The 23,567-nt window shown below is 45.3% G+C and overlaps 1 protein-coding gene across 1 annotated transcript in view; it reads right to left on the bottom strand.

Moving 5' to 3' along the window:
- VPS16 (VPS16 core subunit of CORVET and HOPS complexes) overlaps positions 1-23,567 on the bottom strand; it is a 1,917,946-nt gene that overhangs the window by 1,775,087 nt on the left and 119,292 nt on the right. The window contains exon 2 of the mRNA XM_044060689.1: positions 6,789-6,877. Within this exon, the coding sequence (XP_043916624.1) occupies positions 6,789-6,877 (89 nt within the window). The remainder of the gene's footprint in view (positions 1-6,788; positions 6,878-23,567) is intronic.

Here is a 23,567-nt window from a genome sequence, read left to right as displayed (position 1 = left end):
CTCATGGCCTCTCTGCATAGCTGATAGGACTTGGTTCCCCCTTGCTTGTTTATGTACCAGACTACCGACATGTTGTCTGTCTGAACTGCAATAGTTCCCAGAGGAAGAAGGGGAGCAAAGTGTTGCAACGCTAGAAACACTGCCCTCAACTCTAGAACATTGATGTGCAGATTGTACTCCAAATTGGTCCATTCGCCTTGGACTGTCTGTCCCTGAAAGATGCCCCCCCACCCTATCAGGGAAGCGTCAGTGGTCACCGTAACTGTAGGCGTGGGTAGCACAAATGGTCTCCCCTTGGAAAGGTTGCACGTTTGAAGCCACCAGTTTAGGTGTGTTTTGCATGTGTTCGTTATAAGAATCTCGTGTGTTAGAGGTAGTTGTTGGAACGACCATTGTGCAAACAGTAGCCATTGTAGGACTCTCATGTGCAGCCTTCCCAAGGGTATTGCAATAAGAGAAGCTGACATGAGTCCCAAAACCTTCAGTACCAGCTTTGCTGGAGATTTCCTGGACAAGAGAAGAAGACGTATGTGAGTCTGAAGTGATAGTATCCTTTCTGGAGGAAGTCTTAGAATTAACTGACTTGTGTTTAATTCCGCTCCTATGAACAAGATACTCTACGATGGCTGAAGTAAGGATTTTCCGAAGTTTACGGAAATTCCTAGGTGAACACACAGTTGAAGAGTATAGTCTCTGGCCTGTAATAGTTGACGCTGGGTGGTGGCAGAAAGGAGCCAGTCGTCCAGATACGGAAACACCTGGAATCCTTGGCGTCTCAAGTGAGACGCTACCACTGCCATGCATTTGGTGAAGACCCTGGGGGCTGAGGTCAGACCAAAGGGCAGGGCTCGAAATTGAAAATGACTGGCCCCCAGTCGGAAGCGCAAATGATCTCTGGATGCCCTGGCCATTTTGATGTGGTAGTATGCATCCTCCAGATCTATTGAGCACATCCAGTCGTCCTTCTGTAAGAATGGAAGGATCGATTGAAGCGTGACCATTCGGAACTTTTCTTTCTTGACGAAGGTATTGAGGTTGCTTAGGTCCAGGATGGGCCTCCAGTCCCCTGTTTTCTTTGGAACTAAAAAGAACCTTGAGTAAGTCCCGAATCCTTGCTGGTCTGCTGGGACCGGTTGGATGACTCTTTTTCTAGCAGCTTTGAAATTTCTATAGCTGCGGCTCTCGCAGATGGGGCGGTACATCTGGGAGTCTTTTCTTTGGAATGGGATGGGATAGAAAGGGTATGCTGTAACCTCTGGTAACCACGCTTTTACCCACTTGTCTGTAGTTATATCTTGCCAGGCCTGAGGGTATAAAGCTAAGCGACCCCCGACTGCCTCCAGAGCAGGACAGTCGGGCCTTCTCTGAGGAGTGCTGGAAAGGTTTACCAGGAGTGTATCCCTGTCACCTTGATGTTGCGGACCCCTCTGCCGCCAGGCGGCGTCTTCCACCTCTGCCCCTCCTCTGCCTCTAGAGGGGCATCACCCTGTGTGCCTGGGAAAGATCCTTGGGGTTTTGAAACCACATTTTTCCACCACGTTGCCCTTTGGGGTGCGGTCTGGTTGGGGTGGAAAACGGACTCCGACAGCAGACAGAGTCTTTCCCTCCTGTTCACACCGGGTAAGGGTCTCCTTTACTTTTGGGCCAAAGAGAGTGGCACCATCAAATGGGCCGTTAGTAAAGGAAGACTTGAAGGCTTCCATAAATGAACATAAGCGCATCCAGGATTGTCTGCGAAGAGCAATCGCTGAAGCTGCTGCCCTACTCGAACCTTCGGCTGCGAGGAAATCAGCCTCATGGACGAGTTCACAATGGATGTAAGGGTATTAAGTTGCGCTGTCACTTTCTCTGAGACAGCAGCATCTGTAGTACCCTGGAGGGTATCTCCCAACTCTTTGACTAGATCCCTCTGTCGCCGTGTAAAATGGCTCAAATACTTCAGGGATCGCATGGCAAAAGCCGCTGAACTAAAAATGCGCTTCCCACCTGTCCATAGTCCTAGAATCTTTATTAGGGATGGACAGATGAGGAAGATTCCGACATCTCCTTTTTCGTGGCCGCTGCCACCACCATAGCGTCCACTGGAACTCCCTTTGTTAAGTAGGTCTTGTCCTGAGGTGCAGTGATGTATTTATTGGGTTTCCTTGGGACTGGTTCCACTGTGTCAGGAGCCTCACGCCTTGAGCAATTAGTTCCATTAATTCGAAGGCGGAGTGACCCAGGAGGAAGAAGGGCGAGCACCAAATGCCTTCAGCAAAACTGACTCATCCTCAGAAGGGAGAAGGGACTGCCAGTCACCTCTCTGTTTCAGGATCTCCAATATGTCCGAAAAAGAGACATCTTCTGAAGGTGACTTAGGGGACCCTTCTGACTCATCTAAGTCAGTATCGGATGTCAAGGATTCCTGCGGAGAATCCAAGTGTCTCCTCTTACACAATCTTTTCCTAGGTACTTCTTCGGGGAGCATCCAAGAAGCCTCCGAGGAAGAGGGGCACCCTCCAGCGGTGGGTGCGACACTGGTGCTCGACGGTTGGATGTGGCCGTGGGTGCAGAGGAGGATAACGGCCCTTTATGGGGAGGAGAGGTTGCTTCCACTGATGTGGTTGTCTGGGTAGACAACACCTTCCTCATTAGGTCGAACGCCCCCGGGTCCCGCATCGAAGAATCTCCCGGTTCTGAAGAAATGGGAAGAATCCCCGAAACAGGCACCGAAGGCATCGACCCCGAGGACGGAGCCGAATCGATCCGCGCCGAGGCCCCGAGGGGAAGAGTCGGAACCGAAACGTCGGTTCGACTCTCGGCCCCGGAACCAAGGACAGATAGTCGGCTCCGAGACTCCGGTATCGGGTCCAACGGAGTCGAGGTGAGAGGAACAGACCGAGAAAAGGACGGTTCTGGACCCGAGGGCTCCACAATCAGAAGATCAACCTCTTCCGGCTCCAAAGACTGAACAGGTCTCGGAGGAGGAATGGATGGAGACACTGGGAGGCCTTCAAGTTTCGACACCAACTGGGTGGAAACTGAAATAAGTTTGGACAGGGCCGAATGCTCCAATAACTTCTGCACCACACGATCCACATCGACATCGGAGAGTTTGGAAGAACGGGTCGAAGGAACCGAAGACGGAGCCGACCTCAATAAAGTCGAAGGAGGGAGCTCCATCACCGGTTCCAAGACTCGAGGCTCAGGAACCGACACCAGTTGAACACTCGGCCCCAAAGTCTGTGGAACCGGTGATCTAACTTTACCCGAAGAGCTCGGAGCCGATGACTTGGGCTCCGACGTCTTCGATTCCTTCGAGGATTTCGATGCCTGGTCAGAAGCATCCAGAGCCTCCTGAAAAGAAGGTTTTAATAAACCTCTGTCCATGAGTTTCCTGCGCCTATCTGTCATGACCCTCCCACTAAAAGAGTGACAGATAGAACAGTCCTCTTGGAAGTGGAGAGGGCCAAGGCAGTAGACGCAGGAACTATGGTTGTCAGTCACTGACATTTTTTGGCCACACTGACAACGCTTAAAACCTGATTTTACTTTATCAGACATTTTACAAGTAAGAGTCAAGTCCAGTATAGTAGTCAAATCCGGTGAAAAAGTGTCAAGTCCGATTTAAATGTCAAGTCCGGTTCAAATTTAAGAAGGGTTGGTAGGCCCCAAGAAACTCTAACCGATTAATAAAATTAACGGTACCGAGAATTTAACCTACTCAAACACACATACACTCAGTATATCAACTAATCCTTTTCTGTTATCAAAGAGAACAAATTATTCAATAAAATATAACAAAATAAGTTATATCTTAACTTAAGATGCTCGAGCTAGCTCCCAGCGATGCGAACGCAGCAGCGGCAAACTAGATCTGAGGTAAAGGTAGAGGGGGATTGTGGGTATTAGATTGTCTCGAGCTTCTTCTCGATGCAGAGCTTGCAAGCGGCCGACACGGAGCCGAGGATCGGCTCCGAACCCATGTGTAAGAACAAATGGCGAGATTGAACACTATCACATGCTTGGTTTTAAGCTTAATAAAATTCCTGTTTGGTATTTTCGTTTATTGGCGTTCTTTACAAACATTTTTTAGATTATTAGGAGTCCTGAATATAACCTCTGGATTACTATGAGCTTTTTAGAGGTGCAGTGACCTGCAACGGTGGTATTCATCAGTTTGAAGAAAAGGAAACCAGTCTGGTGGAGCCCTGCCATAAACAAGCTATACAACAGAAGGAGGAAACTAGTACAGAAGGAAAGACATCCCTGATCAGTATCAGCAAGAAACTACGATCCCTCATTAAATCATCCGAGGCTAGTTTCAAAAGAAAAATTGCCAATGACTCCAAAGATAACCACAAAGCGTTCTTTAGCTATGCCTAAGTGGAAACTCTCAGATCTGCTCTGAGTTAGTGCAGAATGGCACAAAATACACTGAACCAACTGATATTGCAAACATTCTGGCAGACAGATTTAGTGCAATCTTCACCCCCTCTCACCCCCTAAAGGGCCCATAAGCATACCAGAAGAATGTAGGGCCCCGTCAATCACTGATGCACAGGTTAAAACAGTCCTATCCAAAGCCAGAAACACAGCTTCATTGGGACAGGACGGGGTCCCAGGCTGTGTCTTACAAGAGCTCCAAAATGAACTAACCCCTCACCTAAACACACTGTTCAAACTCAGGCTCTCTATAGGCTACGTACCCATAGAGTGGCGCACAGCAACAGTTATCCCGCTCCACAAAGGTGGAGCCACAAAGGACCCCGGGAACTATCGCCCTATAAGCCTAGACTGGTCTGCATGACTATGAAACACATCATCATGGAACTCATTAACAGAGACACTGGGAACCTCCAAACCTTGGACCCTACCCAGTTTGGTTTTGTTAAGGGCAGATCATGCCTCCTAAACCTAGTGGACTTCTTTGAGACAGTTACCAAGGCATTAGACGAGGGAAAGGAGGTCCACACAGCCTACCTAGTCCTCACAAAGGATTTCAACACCATTCCCCATTCTAGTACTATAGACAAGCTCACCAGCTTGAACATAAACCCCTACGTCACGAGACGGGTTGCCAACTGGTTCATGGACAGAACTCACATGGTGAGAGTTGCAGGCTTTACGTCCGACTCTAAACCGGTTACAAGTGGCATCCCCCAGGGCTCAGTCCTAGGACTCCTCCTGCTCAGTATATACTTCTCAGAGGTACAGGCAAGCATAGGAGGACTATGGCTGACCAAGTTCGCAGACGACTGCAAACTAGGGGCCATAACTGATTCTCCGGTTGATACAGACACCCTTCAGATGGATCTCAATGAGACGGACACCTGGTGTCAAAATCATGGCCTCAAGCTAAATGCCAAAAAGTACATAGTCATCCACTTTGGAAAAAACAAAATACCCGCGAACTACCACATAGGTGGTAGTCCCCTAAATACAGAAAATGTAATAAGGGATCTGGGGACCCAAGTAGATAGTAATATCTCCTTTGATAATCCTATTGCCAAGGTGGTTAGAAAATCCTTCTATGTGGCCTACCTATTTACAAAAGAGTTCGCATCTAGAACAAAAGAGGTTATTGTGCCTCTCTACTCATCACTCATTAGACCCATCATAGAATACAACGCCCCATTTGGGATGTACCTTACAAGACACCTGCAACAGCTGGAAAGGCCACAAAAGTACCTCACCAAGAGGATTACTGGCCTCAAACAGATGCCCTATGCAGCCCGACTCAAGAAACTCCAGCTGTACTCAGTTGCATACCGCTTACTCAGAGGTGATCTCTGCCTGACATACAAGGCCTTGTCCAACCCAGAATTGATGGACATGCTCCACCTAAAAAAAAAAACAAATCCTAGAGAGCCACACGCTCTAGAGATATAAACCTCACCACAACGATAAACAGGACATGCTGGAGGGATAGATTCCTATCCTAGAGCCTCCCCATGCTTTGGAACAGGATTCCAATATACATCAGGCAGGGCCCCCCACTAAGACTCTTCAACTGAAACCTTGACGGGTGGATGGGAAACAGAAAATTTACCTCGGGGATCACTGCACTGGCTCTGTTGGACAATGGCGCAGGGAACTAATGGCTCTGCTGGACAGTGGTGCAGGGAACTGATGGCTCTGCTGGACAGAGGCACAAGGAACTAATCTAAGGGGGTGGCGAAAGCCAACACATTCTGGCTAGGCTTATAAATGCCCTTGGGCAGATAGCCTAGTACTTACCTATGAACCTAAAGATGGTTTACAGTTGACATCAGAAGCCATACAAAAGAAGACTACAGCAGTCTCTTTGGTGAAAGGCAACAAAGATGAGGCATACACAATCTGTACTAGAAGCAATATAGACAGACTACAAAGTGTGCAATCTTGAAAACAGGAGACAGAAATGAAAGAAACTTCTTCAATGAGATAGCCCCAACTCCAACCTAAATAATAATAATATATGAAAATAAGTATTTATTTCTATTCGTACTGTATTGGTTGGTTAGAACACCCTTCTGAAATGGTTATACAGCCAATACTGTGATAAAAAACAAAATACTTAGAGCAGGTGTAAGGTAATATCTGAGGGATGCAAAAAATAAATAAATAAGTTATGCATTCAGTAGAGTGTGTAGCTCATAAAACATGAAGGAGGAATAGGCAGGAGTGGATAGGTCAAGTTCCCTTAACTACAATCAAGAGTTCCGCATAACATTTCAGCCATATAGCCTCCATCTCTATAAATCCTCTAATAAGACAGCATACTTCACAATGCAGCATCTACATATAATAATAGAGACAAGGCATACCAAACGGGCCTCCGTAGGGAGCAGCAGCAATTAAGTAGTTTCCAAAGTCTTCATTCAAACCCCATGTGTTGGGAAATAACTCAGTTTTTCTAATTAAAAAAAAAAATCAGTTACTGTTCTGATAAAGTTAGTGGCAAAAATATGAACACAATTATAGCACTTTGGTATTACTTATTGTACTGCCTTAATCAAAATGAGTACTGCATCAGAGGTCCATATATACATGAAGACACAACAGTTGTATCCTTTGCAGCAAAAAAAAAGCCATCATTCATAAATCTGTGCAAGCAATGCATGAATCCCCAACTACCAGCTCCACAAAGAAATGATAAAGTCCTTATTTTTAGGATACAAGAGTTTACTGAAACTAGGGTACAACATTTAACCATGGGTTGACATAGCCTGGCAACACAGTTGTTAAGATCTCCATTTACAGTTAAAGTGATCCAAAACACAGAAAAAAAAAAACAAAGTATTACAAATCAATTATGGAAGGAAAGGACTGTACACCAAGAGGGCAGTTATCCTCCTCTGGAAGGAAAGCTGAGTTGGGCTTGGCACACCTACAGCATTCTGAGGGTTGGGACTGGATAGGGATGCACACCTGTATATCTACTGTTCAGGCAAGAAACACATGACCATATCACAGGGAAATTTCACCTATCCCAAGTCAGAAAATGGAAAACAAACTGAGGATTTTTATTTTTCCTGGATGATGACTGACCAAAACCATATAGTTGCCCAAGACACTGGAATTAATCCACACTGTAACAGGAGTTGCATAGAACCATTCTGACAGCAAACATGGCTGCATTCCTTGAAGGCATATGACCCGCAAGGAAATATGAAAGTCTTTGCCATGTAACAGAATTGTCAGAAGCTAACAAAGAAGGGATGAAGGACAGTAGTGCAGAGGGACTAAGCAAGGCATTAATGTTGCTGAAAGATGAACAAGAATAAAAAAACCATGAAATTTATCACTGTGTACGGACAAAAAATACACCGAAAAGGAAGGTGGTTCTCAGTAGTATGTCTCACCACAGATACAAAATCATGAACAATAGTATGACACACATCATTCCCACTTAGGAAGCATCTCCTTTTATCCGCTAAAAGGGTCTGCTGTTAAAGGTTGTAAACTACAATTTTATTCCCAAAGCTTTTTGAAAAATACAGAGCCCTTAATAACCTATAATGCAGTCCAGACTCACACTAACACCTTCATACTACTATCTGACTTTGTTTTTCTAACACTTCAATGTACCCTCTCTTCTCCTCCCATATCTACATGGCAGAGCTAACTTAAAAATCACGGCTGCAAAGCAAACGATCTCCATAATGCTGGATCTACAACTACAGCTCCAGCTGCAGTAACTAATGCCACAAGCATTGAGACTCGTGTGCAGAAAATCTCAGGTTGTTTTCCCTACCTTCCAATACCATAATGTATTGCTTTAACCTATCACTTTAATGTAAGACCAAGTGAAAGTGAAAATGATGCACAAGGGCAGAAGATGGGGGGGGGTGGTTAGTGGGGAAGGAAACTCCTACAGCCAGAGTTCAGCTCACAATTGCGCAATTATGTACTTACCAGATCTTTAGACTTACCTAGTCTCTGTCCAGACACTAGAAACTAGTCACCTGGTTGCCTTTGTGTCTTATTCTTGGCAATAGCACTCCTCAAAGCTTGAACTCCTCCCTTGGCCAATAAACCCCCTGCTGCTCCGTGTAGTATTCCAGATAGGAAGTTGTAAGTTTGCATACATCACTCTAACAGAAATTAGAAGTTATGTACTTACCATAACGTTCCATTTGAGTAGGTGGATTCATTTGTCTGCAACCTGTGGGTATGGATCCGATATCGGATCCGAACCGGCATGGTTTATCCAGCTATGGATCCGAGCTCCTAGCTCCTCCCCTCACCCATAATGCCCTGCTCTCCCTACATGACCTCAGATCGAGTTTGCCCTGTACCAAATACCCTAAACAAAGGGTAACAAGTTCTATGCAGGAAACTGACAAGGCCAGGGGGATAGGAGGGCAGATTGGTTGCAGACAAATTAATCCACCTATTCAGATGGAACGTTATGGTAAGTACATAACTTCTAAATCTGAAGTAGGAGAAGTCATTTGTCAGCAACCTGTGGGACAGAGTCCCCAGCTACCGGAGTCTTGGACAGCCATCATGGAAGGATATTCCGGAGCACTGCGGAGCCAAAGGATGCTCTACCTCTAGATGTGATATCCAGCTTGTAATGAGAGATAAAGGTATGAGATGAAGCCCAAGTGGCTGCTGAACAAATATCATCCAGAGGAATCCTAGCTCTAAAGGCCGCTGAGGTAGAAACAAACCGAGTGGAATGAGCATGGACTCCTTCCGGTGCGGACCTCCCAGAAGCTTGATAAGCTAAAAGAATACACTGTGAAATCCATCGTGACAAGTAGACTTTGGAAATTGTTTACCCCAGATTAAATTTGGCAAATGAAATGAACAACTGATCGGATTGCCTATGACCAGCTGTCCTGTTGAGATAAAAACAAAGCTGCCTATGAACATCCAAGGAATGCAGCTTGTATTCACCCTTGTTCTGATACTTAGGGAAGAAAACAGGGAGGTTGATGGACTGATTAATATTCGCTTCCGAAGCTACCTTAGGAAGAAAAGAGGGATTAGTCCTGAGGTACACCCGGTCCGGATGGAAGACCAAGTAAGGCGGTTTCATGGACAGAGCTTGAGGTTCAGAAACTCTCCTAGCTGAAGTAATGGCTACCAAGAATGCAGTCTTAAGAGACAAGAATTTCAGATCTACTGTAGCCGCAGGTTCGAAGGGGGGAGCGGTCAAGGCCTGAAGAACTAAATAAAGATCCCACGGTGGAACCGTCTCCTTGACAGGAGGTCTAAGTAGAAAGGTACCTTTTAGGAAGATTTTACACAACTTGGCAGACGTAAGAGGCTCAGAGTCATGGCCAACATGGTAGTGAGAAATGGCCGCCAGCTGAACTTTAACCGTGGAACTACTGGTGCCATCATTAAAGAGAGTAGTAAGGAAGTCTAGAACCAAAGGTAGAGGAACCGTGAAGGGATCCAGACCTTGCCGCTCCGCCCAAATGGAGAAGCGCTTCCATTTACTGCGGTAAACTTTTCTGGTAGAAGGTTTATGAGCCGCTATCAGAATGGCCTTAACTGGGGACGAGATACCGGGAGTCCTGATTAGGAGTGGAACTGGAGAAGCCAAGCAGTCAGCTTCAAGTTGTCCAGATTCGGAATTGGTAGGTTCGACGGGTGTGAAATCAGATCCGGAATGGGATCTAGAATCCAAGGTGGATTCACTGAATGAGACCTCAGGTAAGGGAACCAGATCTGTCGAGGCCAGAACGGGGCTATGAGGATCATCCTGCTCCCCAACCGGGAGGCTTTCTGGAGTACCTGGAGCAGAGGCAGAGGGGGGTATGCATAAAGAAGTCCGGGAGGCCAAGCATGCACCAGAGCGTCTCTGGGGAAATCCTCCGGAGGTGGGATTAGAGCGAAAAAACTGTCGCACTTGGTGTTTAAGGGAGAAGCAAAGAGATCGCAACAAGGAGTCCCCCATCGTGCGAAGATCTGTTTTGCTACTTGAGCACTGAGAGACCACTCGTACGGGGAGAGAATGGTGCGACTGAGTTTGTCCGCCAGGATGTTAGACCGACCCGGAATATGCGTTGCGATGAGAAAGCGGTTGGAGGCGATTGCCCATTCCCACACTCTCATGGCTTCTCGACATAAGGGGTAAGACCTGGTTCCCCCCTGTTTGTTGATGTACCAGATCACCGACATGTTGTCTGATTGAATCGCAATTGTTCCCAGGGGAAGAAAGGCTTGGAGTGCTTGCAACGCCAAGAGCACCGCTCTCATCTCCAGAACATTGATATGCAGGGAGGTCTCTGAGTCGTTCCACGTGCCTTGGACCGTCCGGCCCGCAAAGTGCCCCCCCCCACCCGAGGCGGGAGGCATCCATGGTCACTGTGGCCAGAGGGGGAGATGCACAAAAGGGGCAGCCTCCTTGGAGATCCGGGGAATGGAGCCACCACAAGAGAGACCGCTTGCAAGCCTTGCTGATTGCAATGGGATGATGCAGGGGGAGAGAAAGATATGACCATTGTACTTGAAGTGTCCACTGAAGCACTCGCATGTTCAAGCGGGCGAGTGGAAGAAGAGAAATCGCTGCCGCCATGGAGCCTAGTGCCCTCAGGACCAATTCCGCTGGAACCGAATTTGAGTGGAGGATGGCCCGCATCTGGAGTCGCAGATTCCGAATTCTGTCGGTTGTGAGAAATGCCCTTAAATTCCTCGTGTCTAATCTGGCTCCTATGAATTCTATTAACTGATTGGGGGCCAGGTTGGACTTTCCTACGTTTATCGTGATGCCTAGCCGGGGAGCTAGGCGAAGAAAGGAATCTCTTGCCAAGGAAAGTAGATGCCTTGTTGGGGCGGTGAGAAGCCAGTCGTCCAGGTACGGAAAGACCTGCACCCCCTGAAGCCTCAGGTAGGCCGCAACCACTGCTAATACATTGGTGAACACCCTGGGGGCTGTGGTGAGACCAAAGGGAAGGACCCTGAACTGGTAGTGACTGGCTCCCATCCAGAAGTGAAGAAACCTCCTGGATCGTCAGTCCATTAGTATGTGGTAGTACGCATCCTTGAGGTCTATGGAGCACATCCAGTGATTTTCTCCCAGAAGGGGGAGGATGGATTGTAGAGTGACCATTCGGAACTTCTCCTTGGGAACTGCCAGGTTTAATAGGGACAGGTCCAGAATGGGTCTTAGGTCCCCCGTCTTTTTTGGCACTAAAAAGAACCTGGAGTAGAACCCTAATCCGAGCTGGTCTGGGGGGATGGGCTGGATGGCTCTTTTCCTCAGCAGATAGTCAATTTCTGCTGAGGCTGCCTCTCTCTGATCGGGTGGAATGTCGGGGAGGGATTTTAGTTTTGGGACGTGAAGAAAAGGGATTTTGTATCCTCTGGATATAATCTGGAGGACCCAGCGGTCTGATGTTATGGACTCCCATGCCGCTAGGTGCTCCGAAAAACGTCCCCCGACTGCCTCCAGAGTGGAGCAGTCGGGCAACCCCTCAGGGTTGCTGCGCGGGCCGTTCAGAGAAAGGTTCTCTGGACCCGAAATTCCTGGGAGCCCCTCTGCCTCTAGGGCGGCGTCCTCCCTGTCCTCCTCTGCCATGGAAGGACTGGTTGTCTGGAGCGGGTTGGGATTGCTGCGACGTCCGGAACCACATCTTCTTCTGGCCCACTCCTGCAGCTCTAACAGCTCCCTCTGTAGCATGGGAAAGCAACCGCATAGAGGTTTTGGTCACGGAACGGAGAGTGGCCATACGGGTGGAGTGCAAAAGTTTGTCCACCTCCGACATGGACTCTGGGGTGATCTTGGGGAGCCTTCCCCTTCCTCCATGTCCGTGTCTTCAGTCAAAGTCTCGGGGGAGTCTATGTGCCTCCTCTTACACGTGTGCTTGCGAGGTGCTTCCTCGGGGGGGCTATCCGAGGAGCCCTCGCAATCTGTGTCTAGTTCCAAAGGAACTGCTTGGGGCAGTGAAGCGGGCTGTCCCAGTGGCCGGGTGACGGAAGCCTGACCCAGAGCAGATGGAGTGCGGGACGGAGCCGAAGCAAGGGCCGGGGGTCCGGATGCCCTCAACAGAGTCCTCTCCACTACATCAAAAGCCAAAGGGGAGCCGGCCTCGACCAAAGGATCCGACAGTCTGCTCCCCCTCGGATCCGAGGAGTGGATCGGAGCCGGCGCCGAGCCCCTCGGATCAGAGGGACCAGTGCGCTCCGACACGGATTGTGCCGAAGGCACACTGAGTCCCTCAGATCTGAAGCTCGGACCAAGGCTCCGAGAGGTCGGATCCGACACACTCGAGGGCAGGGTCGGATCCGAAGTACCTAGTACTGTCGCCGCCGACCCACCCCCGGCTCCTAAGCTGCCCGGCTCCAAGCGCTCCGAGCCCGGGTATCGGGTCGGAGAAGGAGCTATGGGCTTGAAAAAAGGGGTCAAGCTCCGGGAGGCAGGAGCACTCCCATCTGCATCTGGGCCTGGATGAACCTTCGCATCATCCGGTCCAGATCAGCGTCAGAGAGACTATAGGTCGATCTCGAAGAGGCTACCGAGGTAGGCCTTGAGTACCGCCTCGATAGCCTCGAAGGAGATCGGGTCTCCTCCTCCTCAGGCCCCGGTGAAAAAGAAGGGGACCGGAGCCGAGGAGGAGGAGATCCAGCAGTCAGAGAGGCTGGAGGAGAAGCCCGCTTAGCCGGCGGGGCCGATACGGAGGTCTCGGCCCGCCGCTTGTGGTGCTTCTCCCTCCGGTCCTTCTTCCTAGCTTCCCTCTCCTCCGAACCCATAGAGGGAGTTTGAATCCCGGGAGGAGGAGGGGGAGCAGGCATGGCAGGAACTGCCGGAGCGGTAACTACCAACGGGGCGGAGGCCGAAGCCGAGTCCGGGGGCAAAAGGCCCGCCAAGACCAGCTTCGACCTCCGCTCCTTCAATGCCCTGGGGTTGAACCCTGCACAGATTGAACACCCAGAAGTGAGGTGTTCAACCCCAAGGCATCGAACGCACCAAGTGTGGCCATCAGCAGGGGATAGCTTATGGCCACACTCAGAGCATTTTGAAAATATTGCCTTTGGGGCCTCCGACATTTTTTTTTTTTTTTTAAACTGAAGATAGTTAAAGTAAATTAACTAAAAAAAATATAACCACTCACACAAAGGCCCCAAAGAAACCACAAGCACACAGCTACGCACCAGCGAGGGGAGGGATACTAAAAATTATCAAATTAACCAAAAAACTACTTTAAAGGTGGGAAAACCTACAACTTTCACACAAATCTATAATTTTCTGACAGAAATTTACTATAGAAAGACCAAAAAACCACTTAGCTGACAGGAGCTCAAAATCCAGCTGTCACCATGAACGCGGCAAACTAGATCTGTGGTCATGTAGGGAGAGTAGGGCATTATGGGTGAGGGGAGGTGCTAGGAGCTCGGATCCATAGCTGGATAAACCATGCCGGTTCGGATCCGATATCGGATCCATACCCACAGGTTGCTGACAAATGAATTCTCCTACTTCAGATATATAATTATACTATAATTGAAATATTACATCATCATGAAAAGTGTGGAGGGGGGAGACCTCCAGAGTTCCGACAGATCTCTTTGGAAGTTAAAATTTGGAGGGGAAAGATGGGTGGGTCATTTCAGTAGCTGGGCAGAGATGAGATAAATCTAATATTCTGATTAAGTATGTAACCTTTGCATTTACTCTAGCCCTGTTCGGTCACTGTAAATTGGTGGACAGAATGCCCAACAGACCTTAGGTGACCTAAGACAGTAAAAGCCTTTTAGAATGATAGCTAAAAAAGATGCTCCAGTTCTACAGAAAGTATTCAAACTTTAGTGATCAACAAATGTATACAAAGTTTCATACAGTAACAGCAGTAATCTCAAGTGGCAAAGTTCTTAGAAAGGCAGTTGATGTGGCTCGAGCTTTTGAGTGTCTGTGCTTTCAGCCTAGTGGTAAACTGCAACAGTAGGAATAACAGTAACTGATATTAACAAATGGATAATGGATTGTCTTACTTTTTTACCTTTCTTGGTTTTCATAAAAGAAATAAACAATCGTTCATCATTTCTGAAGTTTTTTGTACAATGAATACAGAATCTGAGTTGCCTATGTATATCCAGACAATGCAAATGGTATTCACCTTTGTTAGAATATTTATTGGAAGAATGTCACAAATGAAGTAACGGATTCAAATTCATCCAAATGCCTACTTTCATATGATCACGGAAGATTACTAGGCTAATGGCCCAGAGCCTTTTTAAGCATGGCTATTCATAGGTTCATTAGTCTGTATGACCTACCACTAAGCCATGACTGCTATAAAGTACATTTACATGATAGGTTCATAGATTAGTACTAAGCTAACTGCCCTTGTGGGCCATTTTAAGCCTAGCCAATTACCCCATGTGAGAATCAAACTCTGCACCTTGCGTTTGCAAGGTAAACACCTTAACCATTATGCCATCCTCTCACCCCTCATGCTCCAGTTTTCCCAATTATCAATGCACACAAGCCAGAACAGCTTTGGAATAGGTCTGTGCCTTAGGGCATCTACAAACTGCCCCTGTCCATAAGGGTCACAGCTAACAAGCCAGGGGGAATTTGTTTTTTCCATCCATTGGTCCAAGCCGAGTTTGAAGAGGCATAGGGAACAGCTCCGATTAACATGAATGAGGAATCTGTTCTGGAGAAGGGGGGTAGTCTCTGAGACATATACCTGTCCCTCCAACAAGTTTTGCTTATGTCACAGATGAAGTTTAGATACTTGCATCAGGCAATTCAAGTGTCGTTTCTTTTGCAATAGTGTAGCAAATTCATCAGGGATGGATCAGAGAATGCCTTATAAGTTAGGCATAGATCACCCCTCAGGAGTCTCTAAGAGACCAAGTACAGGGACAGGGTTTTGAGGCAGCCTGCATAAATTAAGGGTTAGTTCTAAGCATGACTGCCTCGATGAAAAATCAGGCAAGGGAATTTTGAAGATGCAGCATAAAGCTCTGAGACTCTCTTTGTAGAAGTAATGGATATTGGGAGAATCTCCCAGGTCAGGAACTTAATATCCGTAGAATAGACTGGTTCAAACACAGGCTTTGTTCAACCACTCAAGTACAAAATTTATATCCCAAGGGGGTGCAGGGCGAACCAAGGGTGGCTTGGTCTAGAAAACTTTTAAAAATACTCTGCATACCTTATGAGATGCTAGGGAGGAAGAGGAAAATCCTAGGTGAAAGGATAATACAGTAGCCATGTGTGAAGGCTGCCAGCAAACCAAGGGTGGCTTGGTCTAGAAAATTCCTTTTAAAAATACTTTGCAAGTCTAGAAAACTCCTTTTAAAATACTCTGCATACGTTATGAGATGCTAGGAAGGAAGAGGAAAATCCTGGGTGAAAGGATAACACAGCAGCCATGTGTGAAGACTGCCAGCCAGTCAGAATTTTGTAAATAATTCTATGTCATTTGTGAACAATAATATGATTTGTATGCTTGCTTTAGAAATGTAAGAAAACTATATGTTCTGTACTGAGCTTCAAGATTGTAACCACGGTGGACCCTGCTGGAAAAGAACGGAAATGTATATAAACTACATGCCTATGTAAATGTGTTGATGGTAAAGGCTGGAATATACAGAGTTAACTTGCAAAATCTTAAGAAATTAAGTCCATAGGTGTGTACTAGGCTAATGGCCTTGTAGCCTTTACAGGCCTAGCCCATAGGATTACCCTGGCATCGTGCTACCCAACCTTAGTTCCTAATGCATCTGTCGAGTACAGCCACTGGAGTGATCCCCGGGGTGAATTTTCTATTTCCCATCCACTCATCAAGATTTCTCTTGAAGAGGGACAATGAGGTGCTTTGCTTGACATGTATGGGAAGTCTATTCCATAGCATGGGCCGTCTCTGGGTTATGAACCTGTCGCTCCAGCATGTTCTGTTGATTGTGGTAATGGGGTTGAGGTCTCTGGAACATGTGGTGTGGAGGGATTGGGATTTCTTTAGCTGTAGTACTTCTAACACAGCTGGGTCAGACTTGGCTTTGTAAGTCAAGCAGAGATCGCCTCTAAGTAGGCGATACGAGACAGAGAACAGTTGGAGTTTTTTGAGTCTGTCCATATAGGACAAGTGTTTAAGGCCCAGGATCCTCTTTGTGAGGTACTTTTGCGGCCTCTCCAGTTGTTGCAGGTTTCCAGTGAGGCACATGCCAAATGGGGCATTGTACTCGATGATTGGCCTAATGAAGGAAGAGCAGAGGGAGACAATGACCTCTTTCTTCCTGGATGCAAAACCCTTAGTAATGAGATGTGCCACACAGGACGACTTTCTGACCACAGTGGCAATGTGGTGATCAAAAGAGAGGTAGCGGTCAACCTCTGTTCCCAGATCTCTTATAACGCCTTCTGTGTTCAGTGGACTACCATCTATGTGGTAATTCAAGGGAACCCGTTTTTCCCAAGGAGGATGACGACACATTTTTTGGCAATGAGCTTAAGGCCATGATTCTGACACCAGTCGTTGGTCTGAGTGAGGCCTTTCTGTAGGATGTCAACATCACCTGGGGAGTTAATAATAGCTCCCAACTTGCAATCGTCTGCAAACTTTGTCAGCCAAAGTCCCTTTGTGTTGGCCTGGACATCAGAGAAGTAGATACCAAACAGAAAAGGACCCAGGATGGAACTCTGTGGGACTCCACTAGTGACTGGTCAGCAGTCTGACTTAGAGTCAGCTACTTTCACACTGTGGATTCCATCTTTGCAACCCACCTAGTGATATAGGGGCTGATGTCCAGCTTAATGAGTAAAGAGTTTTATGATGTGTACAAAGTTAGTTCATCTCAGCTAAGAGACAGAATGTCTACAGCCAGAGTTTCTGTCTATTGTCTTAAAGACAGAGGTAATTACTAGGTTTCACATGTAAAGTGTTTTTGTACTGCTCTGACTTCCTAGCAGCTGTACATCTGAGAGAGAAGTATTTTTGACAGAGACATGTTAAATTCTGTTGGTATCTGTTTAGCCTGGGAACTAGATGCAAGTGTCAAGTAGTGATGTCACCTAGCTAATGCGGCAGTAATATGTATTACTAATTTAAGAACTATCTCAGAGAGAAAGTCTGTGCATTTTGTAATTTATTCTGGACCTGTAAACATTTCTTCAGCACTTCTCATCTATATTTGCCTGGCTCTATAAGGAAGACATTTTGAACACAGTATCTCTTAGAGATAGATAGGAACATAGCAAGAGTAGTCTACAGGTGTTCTACATTTATGTGAGACTGTTCTGCAATGTTGTTTTACAATATTTCCTGCGATTCTGAACTCTATTGTTACTGTGTTGAGTTAATGTGCATTTTATTGTCCTTTTATTATTTATTACTAAATATATTTAAACCTTTTAATTGTGGCTGGTTTTGTATAGAGATATTTAAGCTCTTAAAGTACTTGCATATGTATTTGGTGATACTGTACAAGCCACTCTAGAATAGACATAAAAGTTCTGGTCACACTTACCAGTTGGATAATAACATTGCACAGTAAAATTGGTCACCCTCTGGAAAGGGTCTTATAGTAGCTGATTAAGGGTGGTTGGTGGCAGCGCTTTCTACCTTATAGTCTGGGCAGAAGGGGGCATAGCTAGTTAACCTGTGCCAGCCTTCCCCAGGAGTGTCTGTGCATTTGTACATAAATCAAGTCTCAAAGTGTGTGTGTGTGTGTGTGTGTGTGTGTGTGTGTGTGTGTGTGTGTGTCAGCTACCTGGGCAGGGACATGAAGCAATGGATGGACAAAGATTGTGCTGGAAATTTTGGCTTTACCACTTGGCTATCTTAACCCTACACCTATGCCAGTGGGGAGTCTTAGTGGCGATCTGGACAGAGAGGGAGAAACCAGCCCCAAACTGACTGTGATCCCTGTGTGCTCTTAAGGGAAATTGTACTTTACTGTGTGAGTACTTGTCATCCTCCTAATGTCCATATCCCTCATTGGCGTTAGTGGTGAGGACTGAGGCTCCTTGATTACTGGACCAGTGCATGGGCATCACACCATGTGAACATTAATGGAGGACTACTTAGCTCTTTTGTTGAACATGCCTGCTAAAATGTAAAGTATACGTGAAATAGACAGATGCTGAAAAGGGGTTCTGTGTTCTTCTGAACAGCCAGTGCGAAAATTCCATTAGCCTTTGAAAATTTTCCTTGAATGTCTTTGAAAAGCAGTTATCAAACTAACCACCTCTGAAGGGAAAAAGTGGTCCCTGGACACCACTGGAAGTGAAGAAACAATGTGGTCAACTAAAGGGATCAAACGTCTGAGTGAGGCTGCCTAGACAAGTGTAACAACAGTCGAGGATGTTGTGAGAGGAGAAGGATGAGGAAAAGAGGTCTTCTCTTAAGTGGAGGCCAAAGCCGGAGAAGCCATATCTGGCATGACTAGAACAGGACTAGCCTGTGCACGTGGCTCATGCGTCAGATTTTTAGCTTCAGAAATTGCTTTTGTCTTTGATTTTGAAGCTGGCATTGGTTTTATATAAAAATGCTGTGGCCTGAATACACCCTCAGAAGCCGGTGCCTGCTCAGAGGCTCCGGACCCATCTGAGGGAGAGACATCCGCGGGTGCAATACTTGGAGAATCTCGCGGCATGTCGGACTCCACATGGGTCTTGGTAGAGGTCTGCAACTCAAAAGTAGCGGGTATCAGGGGCTGCGAAAGCGCCTCACTGAGTACCGGCAAACCGGTGACTGGCTTAGGAGAAGCTTCTTCGGTTTTGGACCTCGACGGTCTGTCTCTGTCCTTTTCTTTGCATTTTTTGTGAATTCCGGTAGTCGGATTGCTCTCCGACGACATTTCAGGATAGTTATAAATCTGTTTCCAAAATATTTTGAAGCAAAAATATACTGATGCTTAATAGTGCGTTGGTTAAATCTAGCACAAAACCGACAGCTAGTCACATTATGATCAGGGCCTATCGCAAGGAATACAGTATAAATGGAAGTCCTTATGAGGTATTTGCTTCCCACAAGTAATGCAATTATTAACTTTTACTGACATCGGTATGGAGCAAGAAAAAGTTTCCCCAATAGGGTACTTAGTTTTAGTGAAGACTTCGGTTTTGAAACTAATTCGAAAATTTCAGGAGTCGGCCTACTGGCACTTGCAAACTGCTTCTGCTTCGGGCACCGCGCAGCAAGAAAGACCAAAGAAAATGGCGTTGGCTGCCTGTTTTATCCCTGATGACCTGACGTCATGGAAGAGGAGACAGCAACTGATGCAGGACCCAAGACTTTGGAATTCAGGCCAACTGAGGGCAACCTGCCAGCAGATTACCCAAATGTAATGACTACAACAGTGAAACACGAAGAACATGAGGTCTTCTCTTGAGTGGAGGCCAAAGCCGGGGGAGCCATATCTGGCATGACCAGAACAGGGCTACAAGTATGACCTTTGTTCTGCACATCTTGTCTTTGCGCAAGAATTCATTTATGAGTGAATATGGGTGAAAAATTATACAACAGACCTGGGGGCTAAGCATACGAGAATGCATTTCTTGGGGACCGTCCCTCCAGGGGGATGAAGGAGAAGAAAGTGTCACATTTGGTACCAGATGGTGAAGTAAAGAGATCACAACAGGGTCTTCCCCTTCTCCAAAATACCTTCTGAGCTACTGCATCATTGATAGAGCATTCATGTTGAAGAAGTATTTGTCTGCTCAACCTGTCTGCAATCACTTTTGATGTCCCTAGTATGTGCATTGCTATAAGAAAATGGTGTGATTTTACAGTACATTCCCAAACCCTCATGGCTTCTCTGCAAAATGAGTAGGGGCATGTTCTGCCTTACTTATTTATATACCACACCACTGCCATGTTGTCAGACTGGACGGATACAATTCCTTAGGGAAGCCTGCAACACTACAAGGACTGCTCTCATTTCCAGTACAATGGACGTGTGATTTGACCTCTTGTGGTATCCACATACCCTGGCTCTTCCTGTTCAGAAAATGCCACCCCACCCCAGACTTGATTATTCTGCAGTCACCATTGCTTGGGGGGGGGGGGGTCATCAGGCAAACAAATGGGGTACCAATGTACAGACTGCGCGGATTCACCCACCATAGTAGACACCTAATGCAACTGTTTGATAGCTTTATTGTGTATGTCATGGGTTGGTTTACTTGGTTTCACCAATTCCTGAGTGTCCACTGTAATATCCTCATGTTGAGCCTTGCATGTGGTACTCTCTGAACAGAGTGAGCCATCTGATCCAACACATTCAGTACTGTGGCACAGTGGAGTTTGGATTTTTTTTTTTTTGAAAAGTTTAAGACTCTCTGAACTATGGAAGAGACTCTGTCTTGTATTAGTTTTGCCTTCTGATTGACTGTATCCATCTGGCAGGCTATGAAACACTAGGACTGTGATGGATCCAAATGGGACTTTAACTGACAGTGACCCCCAAAGAGAGAGTCAGGAGTGAGTTCTGTTTTGCTATTAGAAGTTTTTCCACAGTAGCTGCCACTATGGAGCTGTCTTCTAGACAGGGGAAAATCCTCACTTCCAATAATCACATGTATTTCCTATATCCATTTTTCTGCGTGATGGCCAACCATGTGGCCAGCAACAGGGAAAGATGTCCCCCAGCTGCCTCCAGAATGGGACAAATCTGTCAACTTTTCAGGGTTTATACAGATGGGAATATCAAAGCGAGTCTTCTATTGTCTCCCATGCACTTCTCACATATCCGCTAATGGAGAAGGCCTACAACAGAACTACTAAGTTTGACATACATATTTTTCCACTCCAACAAAGCTTAGTAGGGTGGTTCTGGGAATAGATGATGTAGCTGGAAAGGAGAGCAGGGGATTGGATGGACTACATATAATTTGATGGTGTTTGGCTCTGGAAAGATTTGTAGAATATTTTGAGACTGATTACGTTGGTAGGGTTGCCATCATTTTTCAATAAATAAAGAAAGAGAGACTCCTATTGGAAACGTGAGGAGGTCAACATGGATACACACACGACTTTGTATGGTTAATGTTAATTGCAAAATGGCTATAATTAAGATAAAAATGTAGGGAGATTCAGGAATATAAGAGGTAAATGGCTTTGTATGGATAATGTTAATTGCAAAAATTGCTATAATTAGATGAAAGTGTAGGGAGATCCAGGAACAAATGAGGTAAATGGCTAAAGTAGAGAGTACATGAGAAGGAAGATTTGGTGGAGACTGAATCCATGCAAAAGCCTTGATAAACATTTGACTGAACGCCTTGCAGAAGATTGGATTATTGGACCATAATTAATAAGACTGAGAAGACGACACTGGTGCATGCATCTTGTAAACTGTTGGTTATACTTTGTTTAGAATATATTAACGAACAGTTATGAGGCAGATGCAACAACTTGGTATAATGACAGAGTTACTATATGTAGGCAAACACAAAGAAGGAGGGCACTCAAACGGATTAAAATCTGGGCAAAATTAATAAAACAGGTGACAGCTATTGGTTTTCTAACCGCCACTTGTCACTTTGACCTCTACTTTGTGTTTACCTGTGAAAAACTGTATAGGTGCTTGAATATTTAACTTTCAAAGTGCATTGCTTTAAGTATTTGTGTATTACTAAACTCCAAAACTTGCAGCTTTTGGCATATTTGTTAGCATAATAAATGTACAGAATTGGTAACTTGTGAAGTGCTAGCATTCACCTTTCAAAGACTGATGAATTTTAGACACAGCTATCAAATGTATTATGTAACTACCATACATTTTAAAAGTGGAGAATATGCCACACCACAGATGCAAAATCCTGAACAGTATAACACACACATCACACGGTTATTAAATCATCATCGAATTTGTGCTTACAATGATGGAATCACATTTTTTTTAAATCTGAAAATGTGCATGTAATGAAAAAAAGGAAAAAGTGCTCAATAAATTTGTGGTACAGGTCTTAACTTCTGAGACAATTACATATTGTATGGTGTATATACAGAAACATTTGATGACTTGCACTTCTTAGTCTTAGGACAAAAACTGGAACAAATAATTTGACTTCAACCTAGAAACACTTCAAAACTCTAATGAATGAACAACCACTTCAAAACTGTATTTGTAACTCTGGATAACTGTTCAGATTATCTAACTTACAATATTAAACTTCAGAGCTATGATAGCACCTCACACCATTATATCAAAATTATTTTCACACACGTCTATAATGAGCTGTAACATTATTTACTACTACTTCTATAACAAGCTGTAACATTAACTGCTACTACCACTACTTCTATAATGAGCTGTAACATTATTAACTACTACTACCACCACCACCACCACCACTTCTATAAGCTGTAATACTATTAACTACCACTACCACCACTTTCTATAATGAGCTGTAACATTATTAACTACTACTACTACCACTTCTATAATGAGCTGTAACATTAACTACTACTACCACCACCACTTCTATAACGAGCTGTAACATTATTAACTACCACTACTACCACCACTTCTATAATAAGATGTAAAATTATTAACTACTACTACTACCACTTCTATAATGAGCTGTAACATTATTAACTACCACCACTAATATAATGAGCTGTAACATTATTAACTACTACTACTAGTATCACCACTTCTATAATAAGCTGCAGCATTATTAACTACTACCACTACTACTACCACTTCTAAGTTGTAACATTATTAACTACTACTACCACTTCTACAATGAGCTGTAACATTATTAACTACCAGTACTAGCACCACTTCTATAATGAGCTGTAACATTAACTACTACTACCACTTCTATAATGAGCTGTAACATTATTAACTACTACTGCCACCACCACTTCTATAAGCTGTAACATTATTAACTACTACTACCACCACTTCTATAATGAGCTGTAACATTATTAACTACTACTATCACCACTTGTATAATAAGCTATAACATTAACTACTACTACTACCACCACTTCTATAATGAGATGTAACATTAACTACCACTACTACCACCACTTCTATAATGAGCTGTAACATTATTAACTACTATTACTACTACCACCACTTGTATAATGAGCTGTAACATTATTAAATTGCTACTACTACCACTTCTATAATGAGCTGTAACATTATTAACTACTACCACCACCACCACTTCTATAATGAGC

This window comes from Protopterus annectens, chromosome 2.part0 (assembly GCF_019279795.1).
Source record: "Protopterus annectens isolate FY-2018-M chromosome 2.part0, PAN1.0, whole genome shotgun sequence".
Classification (NCBI taxonomy): Eukaryota; Metazoa; Chordata; order Ceratodontiformes; family Protopteridae; genus Protopterus; species Protopterus annectens.
The sequence above is the reverse complement of the archived record's forward strand: the minus strand, read 5'-3'. Positions and strand labels throughout refer to the sequence as shown.